Below are 14,623 nucleotides of genomic sequence, written 5' to 3' on the forward strand. Positions count from 1 at the left end.
TTGAGTCTACGTCCTAAATGACTGATAAAAAGACGGGCTTTTAAGCCTCAACACCCCTATCTCCTCTTAGGAATAAAATTATAGTTTAATATGGTTATTTTTCTTTTAAAAATATATAAAAGGTTATTAAGTGTCCAAGCATATTCCTTTACATGGCACCATACCTTTTATCCTGGTCTTCTTGACTGTCACTTGCTTTACTTACAGGCAGCAGCCTCTTGTCTCGAGGAACCTGGAAATATTACCAGCCATCAGTCAGATTTCTATACACACAACAGTCATAAACAGAGCTAGACGCCAGCACAGACCAACCAACATGGATAATTCCACAGGAAAAGGTGGCCAGTTTGCAAGAGCCAGCAGATGCTTAAAGGGGAATGGTCTTAATGCCAGTGACAGTGTAGCCAGAAACAATGGTGACGTGAGAACTATGGGGCTATAACCATTACTCGGCTGCATACTGCTGTCAGGGGAGACTCTGCTGAGCCACTTCCCACAGCTAAGACGGTCCCCCTCCCTGGGTCCCCCTCAATCTTGAGAGGGAGGGAGGGGAAAGGAGCAATGTGAGCAGAGGATGTCTGTGCACTAGAGCAGACAGACAGAAAACATGGAGTCACAACAAGAACAAGCCCCACCCCCCATGAAGACAAACTTCATGTGCTGACTTAGGGGGAGCAAACGGGCTCAAGGACTGGACTGCTGCCCTAATATATGACATATGATATAACAAACAGACCACCCTCCCTCCAGAGCTCATGGACTGGCATCCACAACTTTTTATCCTTGATGTCATAACTAAGCCAGGTGCTCCTGAGTCAGCTCTGGGTCACAGTGACTCCATCTGCTTCCGATTAGGACTGTGCTCCATGGAGTTTTTAATCACCGATTTTTTTCCTAAAGAAATGACAAGGTCTCTCTTCCCAGGTGCGTCTGCATGTGCTTTCCAGCCTCTCTGTTAACAGCCGAGCATCTTAACTATTCGCATCTATCATGAACTTTAACAGCCATGTATCAACACATTTCCAGAAATATTACTGTTGTTGTGAGCTGTCAAGTCTAAACCAATTCATAGCTGACCTTCCAGTGGGTTTTCAGAGGTAGTAAATCACATGGGAGGAGATTGCCCATCTTTTTCCTGAAGAGATGGATTCAAACCACTCACATTTGGGTTGACAGGACAACTCCTTACCGCTCAGCCACCAGAGCTCCCAATTGGTTTTGCTGTTGTGTACTGGTGAGTCAGAACCAACCCCTAGCTGACCCTCCAGTGGGTTTTCAGAGGTAGTAAACTGCACAGGAGGAGATTGTCCATCTTTCAACCACAGAGCAGCTGGTGGATCCAAACCACGTACCTTCGGGTTGGCAGTGCAGCTTCCACTCTCACCAGTTATATTGTTGTCTAATCATCCTGCATCAGGGATTGTTTCTATTTTTTTGCCATGCAGTTTCAAACACAGAGAGAGTGGGCTTGGATCTGGCCGAACTATTTTTGTTTCCTTTTGTCCTTTTTTGTGAAATGTAACATCTTCCTTCTGGCGAAAATCCTTTACACTGAAAATACAGCCTTCACTATTCTGAGACAAAAGAGCATTTATGGGAACATCCCTTCCTTCTAGATTTGCCTGGTAATTTCTGCAGCTTCCATTCACCCAGCTGTGTATGTAAGTCCAGTCAGCTGGACCACGGGAGATATAGCAACATAGCTTAGAGTCCTGGAGCCTGAACGCCTCAGAGTGATTCTCAGCTCTGCCACTGCCCAATGGGTCTCAGTTTCCTCATCTACAAAACAAGACTAATGATGTCCAATAGCTCACAGAACACACTGCCATCCAGTCCACTCTGACCCACAGTCATCCCATAGAATAGAGTACAAGTGGCCCTCTGGGTTGCCAAGGGTCTGAACTTTATGGAGAGCAGACTTCGTGTTTCACCTACGGAGACTGGTGCATTCAAGTCACCGGCTTTTGGCTAGCAGTCAACTCACTCTATCACCAGGGCTCTCTCACAGAAAGACAATGCAAATGTGAAATTCAGACAGACTTGATGGCGCAGTGCATTACATTAGTCTGTTAACCAAAAGGTTCCCAGTTCAAACCCACCCGCTGCTCTTTAGGAGAGCAATAAAGCAATTTGGTCCTGTTAAGATTTACGGCCTCAGAAACCCAATGGCATGTTGCCACGAGTCAGAAGATTCAAGACCAGTTTCTAGATTTATCTCACAGGCTTTTAGTAAAATTAAATGAGCCAATACTTTATAAAAAAAAAATTTGTTAAACAAAAATAAAATAAACATAAGCCATTCATTTGTATATTAATTTTGAGGGTCTATCGACAATGTTCCTAGTATTGGTAAGATAAAAATGATATGCATAAAACCGAGTTCTTACCATCCACTGACAATGATAAGTAAACATAAAGCCTAGAGAACGGAGCTCTTTCAAAGAGGTTGGCTCTGAGTAGGAATTTGTCAGGCAGATAAAGAAAGCTAGTCCAGGACACTATGAATAAGAAATCTTGATGGTCCAACCGACAAAGGAAGGGATGGCCAGCTTAAGGAAGAAGTGAAGGGGTAATGTGACCTCAAGGATGAGCAAACGGCAAGTGAGCAAGGACCATGAACAAAGGCAGGCATGGGTATTACTTCTTTGCAGTCCCTTTAAGATGTGATGTGTTGTGTACAACCACACCCTAATTAACTGTTAGGTTGTTCTTCACCCCTCGTCCTACAAGCACTCAGGCATAAAGTCTTACACGTCTCTGAAAACCATTCATTGCCCACTGGATGCCTGCCTCCTGGTTCAGCTTCCAATATGTCTTGCCTGAACTATTTTGAAATTTAGCCTCCCAACTGGTTTCTTTTCAACATTTCAAACCTCAATTTCAAAGTCATTATCAACAAGTTAGTTTCCAAGGCTGTAAATCTTAACAGGAGGATACTGTTCATCTCCCGTGTGCTGCTAGTGGATTTGAACTACCAAGGATGCACAGCCTTTTGGTTTGCAGCTTTTAATACCATGTAAATTAGGTCACTGGAGCTCCTATACTTTGTCTCCACAAAGCCACTTTCTTTATAGGAGAAACTATGATTTTGAAACACAAATCAAATCTGACTCCTTCATATTTTACTTTAAATTCTCCATAGTCTTCTTTATAAATAGTTTAAGGATCTTTAACATGGCTAAAAAAATGTGTCCTGCTTCCACATGGGCTCATCCCTTTTTGACCATGTTTCAGCCACAGTGAATCTATGGCCATGCAGTACTCCTTTTTGCAATGAACCATTACACAGTTTCCTATCTGTCTGAAACATTCCACTTTCCCCGGTCTCTCCACCCTATCCGTGACTTCTCTACCGTGGCTCAAAGCATGCTGAGAAATTTCCACATCACATAAAACCACAGTCTCCACGTGTTTACTTTGTATACAATTATGTCTCAGGTGACTGAAATTTAGTAAGCCCTCACTAAATTGAAAGAATCAATCAAATGTTAGAGGAAACAATCAATCAATTAAAATGCCCTGGCAAATGTGGAACTAAGGAAGTGGACAAAACAGAGATTCCATGCACTAAAACACATTAACAATTCTCAAAAACACATAGAAACCCACAAGGTCAACAAATGCTTTAAAACAAAGATTAAGAATGTAAGGAATCAGAACGACTAGGACAGAAAGTCTGAGGATGTCCATTGTGAAGAATGTAACCAATGCTACTGAACAATTTGTGTGGAAATTGATTGTAAAGAGCTGTACAGCTTCTCCGTCAACAGTTTCTACAAACAGTTCGATGAGAATTTAGAGTGGTGTGTATACCACTGCCAAGAACACAATAAAAGATTATTTTTAAAAAACACATGTAAATGAATGAGTCTAATAAGATGGACCTTGTAAGCTCTGAGCAGACATCGGAGCTCTGACAACCGGGCTGAACACAATGCAACCTAGGTAGGTTATTAAGTTTTAAGTATCTTCAATCTGAGCTGTGACTTTATTTACTTTTAAGAAACTGAGATCTCTCAACTTAGTCCCCTCCCTTTAGTTCTCCACTTACATTGTTGATGTTGTTGTTAGCTGCCATTGACTCAGCCCAACGTTCAGGGATAGCCGATGCACCAAGGAATGAATACTGACTGATCTTATGCCACTTGCTTGACGGTTTTCAGATCAAACCGTTGTGAAGCATGAGACTTTCATTAGCTGATTTTCAGAAGTATATCACCAGGTTTTTCTTCCAGAATCAAATTACTCTCTATTATATATACCTACCTGCACATCCCACAAAGCCCATTCTTTTTCTCAAAAGTCTGTGTTCTCTATTTTCTACCCTTATTAACCTAAGAATCATCTTCAACATTTTGATCCTAGTTATAGTGTGATGATTAATGCTATGTGTCAGTTTGATGGCATGGTGAAGATTCTCAGTAGTTTAGTCAACACTGCACTGGGTGTTCTTCCATAATGTAATCACTTTCCAGTCTGTGATAGGAAGTGATCAGCCAATCAGCTGAAAGAAGAGAGTCCTTGGAAGGCAGCCTGTCTCCAGTATATCAATGGATGTTCTGGTGAAGTTTGTGTGTTCTTTCTGTCCTGCACTTTTCTAGGAGCCTAACTTCTGGCTGGGGAGAAAACTCAGCAGAAGTCTCTACTCATCTGCAGATTTTAGAGTCACCGGCCTTTGCAACCCTAACTAGAGAAGAAGTTTCGATCCTCCCACCTGACATACTGATTTAAGATTTACCAGCCTCTACAAACAGTGAGTGGAAAGGGAGCTCTGGTATCCTAGTGGCAAGACGCTGCACTGCAATCCCAGAGGTATGCGGTTCAAATCTACCAGATGCTCTGCTGGAGAAGGAGGGGGCAATCTCCTCCTGTACCAGTCAGATCTGATTTGACGGTACACATAAAAATAATACAATAAAAATTAAAAAAAGGAAAAAACAACAACAGTGAGTGGAACAATGCGCTTAAGCACAGCAGAGATCGTTAAGATGGGGCAACACTGAGCTGGGCTTCATTCTGCTGTGCACAGGGTGTGCACAGGGTCACCGTGAGTCAGCACTAAGTTCACACCATCTACCAACAGCAACGCACACCGGCGTGAGCCAAGCCCTCAAAGGAAGCCTCTCTCTCTAGTCATTCCACTGATACTGCTCTTCTAGAGAATCCAAACAAAGACATTTATTTAGCCTTCCTCACCAATCCACATTCAAACACACACACACATACACACACTCATTTGCCAACTTTTATTGACATGAACACCAAGTTACTTCTTTACTATATTGTTTTGTCTTTATTTGCTTCCTGTTTCAGTGGCTGACTGAGGGAGAACTTTCAAATACTGATCCAGAGATTCCCACCATTTTCTCGCATTGTTGTTGTTATGTACTGTTGAGTCAGAACTGACTCATAGTCGACCTTCCTGCAGGCGTTCAGAGGCTATAAATCACATGGGAAATTGTATCTCTTTCTCCTGTGGAGCAGTGGGTAGGTTTGAACTGTGCACCTGGTGGTTAACAGTGCAGTTCCTTACCTCTAAGCCACTAGAGCTCCCAAGTCTTCACTGTCTTTTTTTTTTGTCTGAACTATTCCAATGGGCTGATCACTGATCTGCCTTCTTCCAACCTACCTTTCTGATGCTGATGCTGATGTTGATGTTGCTGTGCTCAGAATTAATTATTTCTTTCATTATTAAGGTCTGTGCTCAAAATGCCTCTGAGCTGAAAAAGATGCTATTACATATTATGATGGAAAGACCATAAGTTCTTTTATTATCTTTAAGCTTTCCTACATTTTGTGATAGATATGTACAAGCTTAAAAAAATATATTTTTAAAAAAATTTCAATGACAAATGAATATTCATTAAGTCACATTTATTCACTTACCCAGGAAAATCCAAGGCCATAAATCCAAAGGCCACACCTAGGACACCTCTGGAAGGATAAAGCCCAGCTCAACTCATCAGCCTCACCTGGCAAGACTGTTGAAGAGAGAGTCTACCTTCCTTGTCCTATCTCAACTCCGTTCACTCCCTTACTCCCCATCACAGTTCAGCAATGTTAATTACTTGGGTTCCTTTGAGTACAACCTGCTGTTTTAGATTTTGGGGATTTTTTTTCACCACCTGTTCTCTTTCCCCCACCTGTCTACCTAACAAGCCTTCCTCAGCCTTCCTGGTAGAGAAGGCATTGCTTCCGCAGAAGGCCTCCTCTGAACTCTCTAGAAAGTGGTCACACCCTCCTCAATGTTCCCAGAGCACACCTCTTTTACAGTACTTACTTCAGTGTATTATGGCTGTAGGTTTATGGGACTACATCTGTCCTGCCCTGTGACCTCTCTGAGGTATTAAAATGGGTCTCATCTGACTTTGGTTATGTAATCTACCTCCCTTTTTAAAGTCTATCTCCTTTGCTGAAAGGTCAGATAATCAGTGACCATTTTGACGGATAGATAGATAGATAAATGGGTAAAGAAATAAACAAACTGGTTCCCAGTAGTATTAGATCAACAGAATGAAAGGAACCTTCCCTCCCAGGTGGTATATTCTCATTAAAGCAAGAAGCAGGTGATTATATAGATGCCTGGTCTCTCAATGAGAAAATAAGTCAGATCACTTTTTTGAAGATATCTAACCAAAAAAAGTTACCTTTTTCTGTCATCAATATTCATTCTAAAATTTACGGAACTGCCACACTAGGCTTTGGAGCTGCTGTACTGAGGGTAAAGAACCTTTATGATGTATGTTTAAGCACTGAACTGCTAAGTGAAAGGTCAACATTTCAAACCCACCAGCCACTCTGCTCCTTAGCAGGAAGATGTGATAATTTGCTTCCGTAAGGATTTACAGTTTTGGAGATTACAGAACAGTCCTACTTTATCCTACAAAGTCACTGTGACTTGGAATTGGTTCAACAGCAATAGGTTTATTCTCAATCAAGGAGCCCTGCTGGCTCAGTAATTAAGTTTTTTGGCTACTAACTGAAATGTGGGCGGTTCAAACTCACCAGCCTCTCCATGGGAGAAAGATATGATGGTCTACTGCCATTAAGACCACAGCCTTTCAAACCCTATCGACCAGGACTACTCTGACCTGGAAGATCAATACTAGATGGTAACGGGCTTGGTTTTGGTTATTAGCAAGTTAAACTGGAAAGAAAACTATGCTGAGTTTTAAGTTCTAAAATTTGAGTCATTTGTCAGTTGTGTGGGTTTAGTGTTTTTGTTTTTTCTTTCTTAAAAAGCTTCATAATTAATAAAGAATATATTAAAGTTTATGTGTATATTTTAAATATTTTAATCCCTTTTCAGACAAGTTTCAAAAGAGGTATTTTTTTATGGTGGACAGAATAATGAAATAGCTATTAAGAAATTTACATGACTTGCCTCTGCCTTGGATTCATTCAATTAATTACCTGAATTGTAAAATAGAAGATATAATGGGCAAATAGATATGCACTGGACTTCATAAAAATTTAAAACATCTGTGCATCAAATTATTTTTATTAACAAAAAGATTAAGGGGGAAATTGAAGAACTCATATCATATTGAAAAAAATCACCTGCCTTGGAGTTGACTCCAAAGCATGACAACTCTTTACTGTTTTCTGAGGCTGTACGTGTTTACAGAAGACCATCTCATCTTTTCCCTAAAGGGTGACTAGTGGATTCATACCACCAAACCATCAGTTAACTACCCACATGTAACACATTACATCAACAGGGATCTCCCTATAAAGGTTTAGTGATCAAACTATGTCAAAAATCCTAAAGTTTAACCATAGCATTACAAACTATTTAATTACAAAATAGCCAAGGAGTAGAATAAATATTTCATGAAAGAATATATACAAATGGACAAAGCACATGAAAAAAAAAATACTCAAAATCATTAGCCATTAGGCAAATAGAAATAAAGCCACAATGCCTCTTTACCTCTACTTACTGACTGTTGTCAAGTGCCGTACAGTTGGAACCAACTCATAGCTGACCCTCTAGCAAGTCTAGCCTCTTAGAGGCTGTGAATGGCATGAAAGGAGATTATCTGTCTATCTTTCTTGAAGCAGCTGGTGGATTCAAATAGTGTGCCTTCCAGATGGCAACTCTATCCACTAGGTCCTCAGAGCTCCCTTTATGCCTACTGCGGTTGTTACATCCATCGAGTCAGAACTTGTAGCTGACCCTCCAGTAGGATTTCAGAGGCAATAAAATATACAGGAGAATGCCTGTCTTTCTCCCTCTGAGCAGGTGGCGGTTTCGAACTGCCCACCTTTAAGTTGGCAGCACAGCTCCATACCACCAGGTTGTATAAACTCAATAAAGCAGAAAACAACAGGTGTTGGCAAATATGTAAAAAAAAAAAATTGAATGCACCTTGATGATATCTCACTGAAAGAAGTAAACCAGTGAAAGGTCTATTGCAAAAGGAAGTGTTACTTAACGTCCGTGAGAAATGGAACATAGTGTTTGGGCATTGTCCAAATATCAGTTGGGACCTCACTTCTACCTATCCTTGATCTTCTTGCCAATGCAACTCAACGTAGTGTTCTGGGACTGCTAGTGGACATCACTGGGCCAGAGGGGTGGAAGAAGAGAGCAAGCCCATCCCTGTCCATTGTTTGCCTGTCCAACAGCAGGAGCTCAGCCTCTGTAGCCCAGAATGCTTCATTACCTGCTAACAAAGTTCAAGGGTCCCACCTACAGCTCCCTCATGGTCCAGTTCTTCAAGAGGCTAGGCTTGGAGTCTTAAAAACCATTGTTGTCATTGTATACCAGTAAGTGGGAACTGACCTACGGCTAACCCTCCTGTGGTTTTTCAGAGGCATTTGCACAAGAGAAGATTGCCCATCTTTCTCTGCCCATCTTTGACCTACAAAACAGATGGTAGATCCAAACTACGTACCTTGTGTTGGAAACACTGATCTTACCACTAAGGCACCAGAGCTCTCTTTAAAACCATTGTTGTTGTTGTTATTTGCCATTAAGTCACCTGCCACTCATAGTTACTTTATGTACAACAGCCCTAAACCCTACTCCATCCTGTACCAAACTTATTGTCTCTGACACACCTACCCCCATAATCCCAGTCACTGAATCAATCTGTCTCATCAAGGGTCTTCCTCTCTTGCGCTGTCCCTCCATCCTCCCAAGTATGACATCCTTCTCCAAGGACTGGTCCCTCATTGCAACATGTCCACAATATGTCAGATGGAGCTTCAGAATCCTTGTCTCCAAAAATCAGCCTGGTCTTACCATCTCTAGGATGAACCTGTTTGTTCTCATAGCAGGTCATGGTATATTCAATACTGTTCTCCAGCATCACAACTCAAAGGCATCAATTTTCCTTCTATCATCCCTAGTCATTGTCCAGCTTTTTGATGCATAGCAAGTCATTGCAAAGACAAAAAAAAAGGAGAGCTTCTTTCTCTTAAAAAAATTAAATATATAAAAACATCATGGATCATGGGCATATGTGTATTAAGTAATAAATACTTGTGTAAGACTTGGATATTTATATGGTTGTGGAGCAATGTACCTTTGCTAAAGGCCATTATAGTTTGAAAAAGAATCCGTTAGTACTTTAAAAAAGTATAGTCTATATAATTCAAATAATATTTAATAATGTTAAAATAATTGTAAATGTTAAAATTATTCTGGGAGCTCTAGTGGCTTAGTGGTATGTTTTCAATGTAAAGGTAAATGGTTCGAATCTACCAGCTCCACAGGAAAAAGAAAAGTCAAATCTCATGCCATTTACTGCCTCTGAAAACTCACTGTAGGGTCAGCTACAGGTCAGTTCTGACTTGACGATACACAACAGCACAATGATTTAATGTCCCAAATTTATGCACAAATTAAAAAGCATCTCTCTCTTTTTTAAATAACATTTCACTTCACATTTAACTTTAATACTAGTAGATATACTCTGTTTTGATAAAGAAAATTAAGGCTTTAATATGATTATTTGATAACATTTTGGAAACAAGTCTATCTCTTTCACAGACGCTAAAATGATTCAAGTGAAAATCTAGGAAAGCTGTGTAAAATGAAAAGAAGTATAGATTCTAGTAGACCACACACACACACACACATAGAGAAAATATTCTGTATCTATACTTTATATCCTAAATTAATAAGTTAATCATGGAAAATATTAATTCCACAGACTTCTAGGTTTGACTACAACTTAAACGTAAAACTCCCCATCCTGTGTCTCAAAATACTTATTGAAAATAGTACTTCAATTTTCCTTTAAATGATAGATAGCAGAAGTATGTGAAAAGAAGTAATCTGGTTCTCATAGTTATTACCACTTGATTATCCTCTAAGGAGCCCTGGGGACAGAGAGAGTAAGCACTTGGCTGTTAATTGAAAAGTTAGCAGTTCGGAGCCACCAGAGACTCTGAAGGAGAAAAGACCAGGTGATTGATTACTTTTTTGAAGATTGTAGCCAAGAAAAGCCAGTGGTACTTCTGCTCTGTCACATGGGGTCACTACGAATTGAAAATAGTCTAGACAGCACCTAACAACAATTGCCAGCATATTGTTGTCATAAAGCACAAATTACTTTTGTCTTGGGATATGCTCTTCTAATTCATTAAGAAATCAGAAGCAAAGAGGAAGCTGACTATCACTGAAAGGAAATGTATGTTCTCTGAGTAACTTTGTGAGGACCACAGGGCAGCTGGGCTTTATCCTGAGAGTGGAATCTATTTTGTCCAACTAGCAAAACAGCCATTCTCACCTCTGTGCCAACTCCCAGCATCAGCCAAGCATGTCAAAGTAGGCAATAAATCTTTCACTCAGCAAATACTTGTCAATTTTGCCCCACTTCAACATTTCTAAAGTAGCAGGTCATACCAGGTATAGTTGATTTATAGTTGTGACGGATTTTTGCTTCTTTTAAAATAAATAAATAAATAAAACTTTTCTTTTATACTGGTTTACTTTAAAAGTTCGTATACATTCTGTTTCATACCAGATCTTTCCTATTTCCTTTACTCACCCCTTCCTCCACTCATCAAATTTTGCGACCCTATGATTACCCTCCTACACATCCTCACCCCTCTGCTCCCCCCTCCCCTCCCTGGGATACTCATACACGTTCTACTAGTTATCTTTCTATTTCTACAATAATGGTCTTACACAGTATTTGCCCTTATGGGACTGAGTTAGTTCACTTAGCATAATGTTCTCCAGACCCTCCCAAGTTAGGTAGTGATTTTCAAAATCACTGACTGCTACTGCGTGCTGTGTAGTATTCCATCATGTGAATGTACCATAATTTCTCAATCCATTCGATTGTGCTTTGACAATTGGGCTGCTTCCATGTTCTTGTGATGGTGAATAATGCTACAGAGAACATTGGTGTACAAATCTCCTTTTTTTTGCCTCAATTATAATTCTGTTGGGGTATTTTCCAAGCAGTGGAATTCGTCGTATGGAATTTCTATGTTCAGCTTTTTGAAGAAATGTCAAATTGCCTTTCAGAGAGATTGTACCATTTTACAATCCCATCAACAGTGTATAAGAGTTCCTATCTCTCCACATCCTCTCCAACATATTTTACTTACTGTCCTGTTAAACTTTGCCACTGCTATTGGGGTAAGATGGTATCTCATTGTGGTTTTGATTTGTATCTCTCTTATTGCCAGTGATTTTGAGCATTTTTTCATGTGTCTATTGGCCATCCAAATATCTTCTTCTGCAAAAAGTCTTTCCATGTCTTTTGCACATTTTGTAATTGTGCTAGCAGTCTTTTTCTTGTAGAGATCCTATAGGATTCTGTAAACTTTTACATGAGACCCTTGTCTGAAATGGTGTTGCCAAATGTTTTCCGCAGTTAGTAGGTTTTCAGATTTTTGCTTCTTGATTGATTTTTTTGTTATGTATTGTATGGCAAGTATCTTTACTAATGTAAATTAACTACATTCATTTTATTTTAATTAAAAGATATAGTACTCATTGAAACAACCAGAAACAGGAAATGCTGCAGAAGAGTTCCACAAATTTAGTCATTAAATTGTTTCTTATAAAATTTAAAAATCCTGAACATTTCGTATAAAATTACATAGTCAAGAAGCAATCTAAATGCCCAACAAATGGACTACAATTACTTAAATTATGGCCTGGCCCAAACAATTTAATACTTTTTGTTCACTATAAAGCATAAATACAAAATTTACCACAAATAAGCATTTATAATATGACGTTAAGTAGGAATTATATACCTAAAATCTATGCATGTGGACAAGGGACACAATAAATGTATAAAATGCAAACTTCTTTGAGTGAAAATGCTTCCACAGCTGGGATAGGAGAGAGACAATGAAAGCAGGAAGACTTAAGGTTCAATTCTATAGCAAGAGTGGAAATATTATTAGTTCTCTGGCCCAAGGTAAAAAAAAAATAAGTAAATAAATCAATCTATGCCTTCTGAATTTAGAAAACTTTGGTATGGGCTCCTAACTGAAGAGTTGGCACTTGAATCTGCCAGTCATTCCATGGGAAAAAGATGAGGCAGTCTGTTCCAATTAAGATTTACAGGCTTGGAAACTGGATGGTGGGCCACCAGCAAGGAAAAGACACCAACGAAGTGGCTTCTTGTTGTTTAACTTTGTTTCCTTTTTCAATGTCTTCACAAGTCCCTGCATAGTACAGTCTATGCTCTGCTTCTAACCTAAGAGTTGAAGGTTCAAAGACACCAACGCCAGCACCTTAGAGAAAGCCCTGGTGACCTATCTGCTTCTGTAAAGGTTACAGTACAAGAAAACCTATGCAGCAGATCTACTGTGTGCACGGGGTTGCCGGGACTCAGGAGCTACGTGATAGTAACGGGGTGTGGGGGGGGGGGGTTGTGTGTGTGGGTATGTGAGCAAGTCTGCCCACTGAGGGGTGACTGTGGGGCTGCCCATGGGCAGGGTGGGTTGCAGGGTCTACCTTGTAGTAATCATACAGCAGACCAAGCGCGGCAGCACTGTCTTCGTCACCATTAATACTCATCATCGCCTTGGTGGCTGCCGTCAGGGGATTCTCCAGATACGACTTCCAGGCTTCATCTTCACTGGTGTAAGCTCTTCGTGTATTGAACGGAGGGTCACTGGGCATGGGCACTAAGGCCACCAGTCGTTTATTACTGCAAAAAACAAGAGAAATGCAAGATTCATCACCAGAAATACATGCACACTCTGGTAATAGACATTAGTTTCTACTTTCAAAGAATGAAGGGGAAAGGAATGGAAATTTGAAACTAAGGTTGTATTTAAAATGTCATTGACTTATTTGTTCACTATCTGGAAGAAGTAATAATGGTCTTTAAAAGTCAATATGAATCCGTCTTCTTCCAATGCAGTTTTCCATATCCTGTCATTCTAGGAGCCAAGTTCATTGTATTTCATTCTTCTTCACTAGTGAATGTGAGTCTATAGCCTTGCGACAGAGCACGTTTCAGTTAATCTCTGAGTCCTAATAGAAAATATGTTCAATACATTAAACTCAAGCAATATGTGCTAGTACATTATACACCAATTCAGATCACTTAATCTAAAAGTGCAATAGAAACCACTTTGCAAACAGTGTCTATTACAGACAGGATATTCAATAAGAATACAAAGCAACAGCAGTGGGACTACAAATGAAGGTCCCTGTTCCTATAGGACACTATGGTATTTAAATCAGGTGAAAGCTACAGGTTCTAGGTATCCTCACAGTAAGTGAGTATATTTGGAGCATTGTATGTAAAGACAGAAAGGGGCTGGAGTTCTAGGTCAACCTAAGTAGAACAACTTAGGGTGAAGCAGTAATTTATAAGGTAATTTCTTAAGGTGAAAGAGTGATAAATACTCTAATACATGAGGACAGTGAGAGTCCTCAGATCCCTGGGTAGGGACTCCAGCTGTGAAGTAAAAGAGCCTGCAGAGGCTGTGATACTTATCTCCTTACCCTGTTTTGTTTGCTCTGTGAAATTGAAGCAAAAACGAAACAAAGGGACATTGTATTTCAGTAACACCCATATCTGTGCATCATAACCTACTGCAGACAAGCAGGGCAATGCCTACACTTTCCCAAGGAAATCCAGTCATTAAGGGTCTTCTGGCAGTCAGTCTGCTCAAAAGGAACCCACTTTGCTGACCCTTGTACAAGACTTTGCATATGGTACATAATCCCCCAGCTTACTTTGCAGTGGAAGCCAGCAACCTCCCCACCATATCCTGGCATGGTAGCATATGTTGGTGTACAGTCAAAAACTGACACTGATAGAGCAAAACATAAGGAACTCTTTTGCCCTACTGGCAAGAAGCTGTGCTGCAATCCCAAAGGCACATGGTTTGAGGCCACCAGTTGTTCAGTAGGAGAAGGATGGGCAATCTTTTCCCATGAGACTAACAGTCTCTGAAAACCCACTGGAGCGTCAGCTACGGGTGGGTTCCGACTCAATGGTACAAAACACCAACAACTTGGCAAGACATATTGATAATGAAGGGAGTGGAAGACCTACATTTAGCACAAACGAATTCTAGACCAGCTGGCCTCTCACTCATTGCTGTTGTTTCTGTACAGTTTACTGATAGCAACTCTATAATGGATGGGCACAGACTTCACATCTTTCTCTCTCAGAGCAGCTGT

At 40.2% G+C, this 14,623-nt stretch overlaps 1 protein-coding gene across 1 annotated transcript in view; it reads right to left on the reverse strand.

Annotated features, from left to right (window-relative positions):
- Positions 1 to 14,623, reverse strand: part of GRHL2 (grainyhead-like 2 (Drosophila)) — a 172,057-nt gene that overhangs the window by 104,057 nt on the left and 53,377 nt on the right. The window contains exons 2-3 of the mRNA XM_006897162.1: positions 12,938 to 13,133; positions 165 to 232 (exon numbers count right to left, since the gene is read on the reverse strand). Of these exons, the coding sequence (XP_006897224.1) occupies positions 165 to 232; positions 12,938 to 13,105 (236 nt within the window). The 5' untranslated portion in view covers positions 13,106 to 13,133. The remainder of the gene's footprint in view (positions 1 to 164; positions 233 to 12,937; positions 13,134 to 14,623) is intronic.

Source organism: Elephantulus edwardii, unplaced genomic scaffold, assembly GCF_000299155.1.
Source record: "Elephantulus edwardii isolate Elephantulus edwardi_28Jun2011 unplaced genomic scaffold, EleEdw1.0 scaffold00202, whole genome shotgun sequence".
Taxonomy (NCBI): domain Eukaryota; kingdom Metazoa; phylum Chordata; class Mammalia; order Macroscelidea; family Macroscelididae; genus Elephantulus; species Elephantulus edwardii.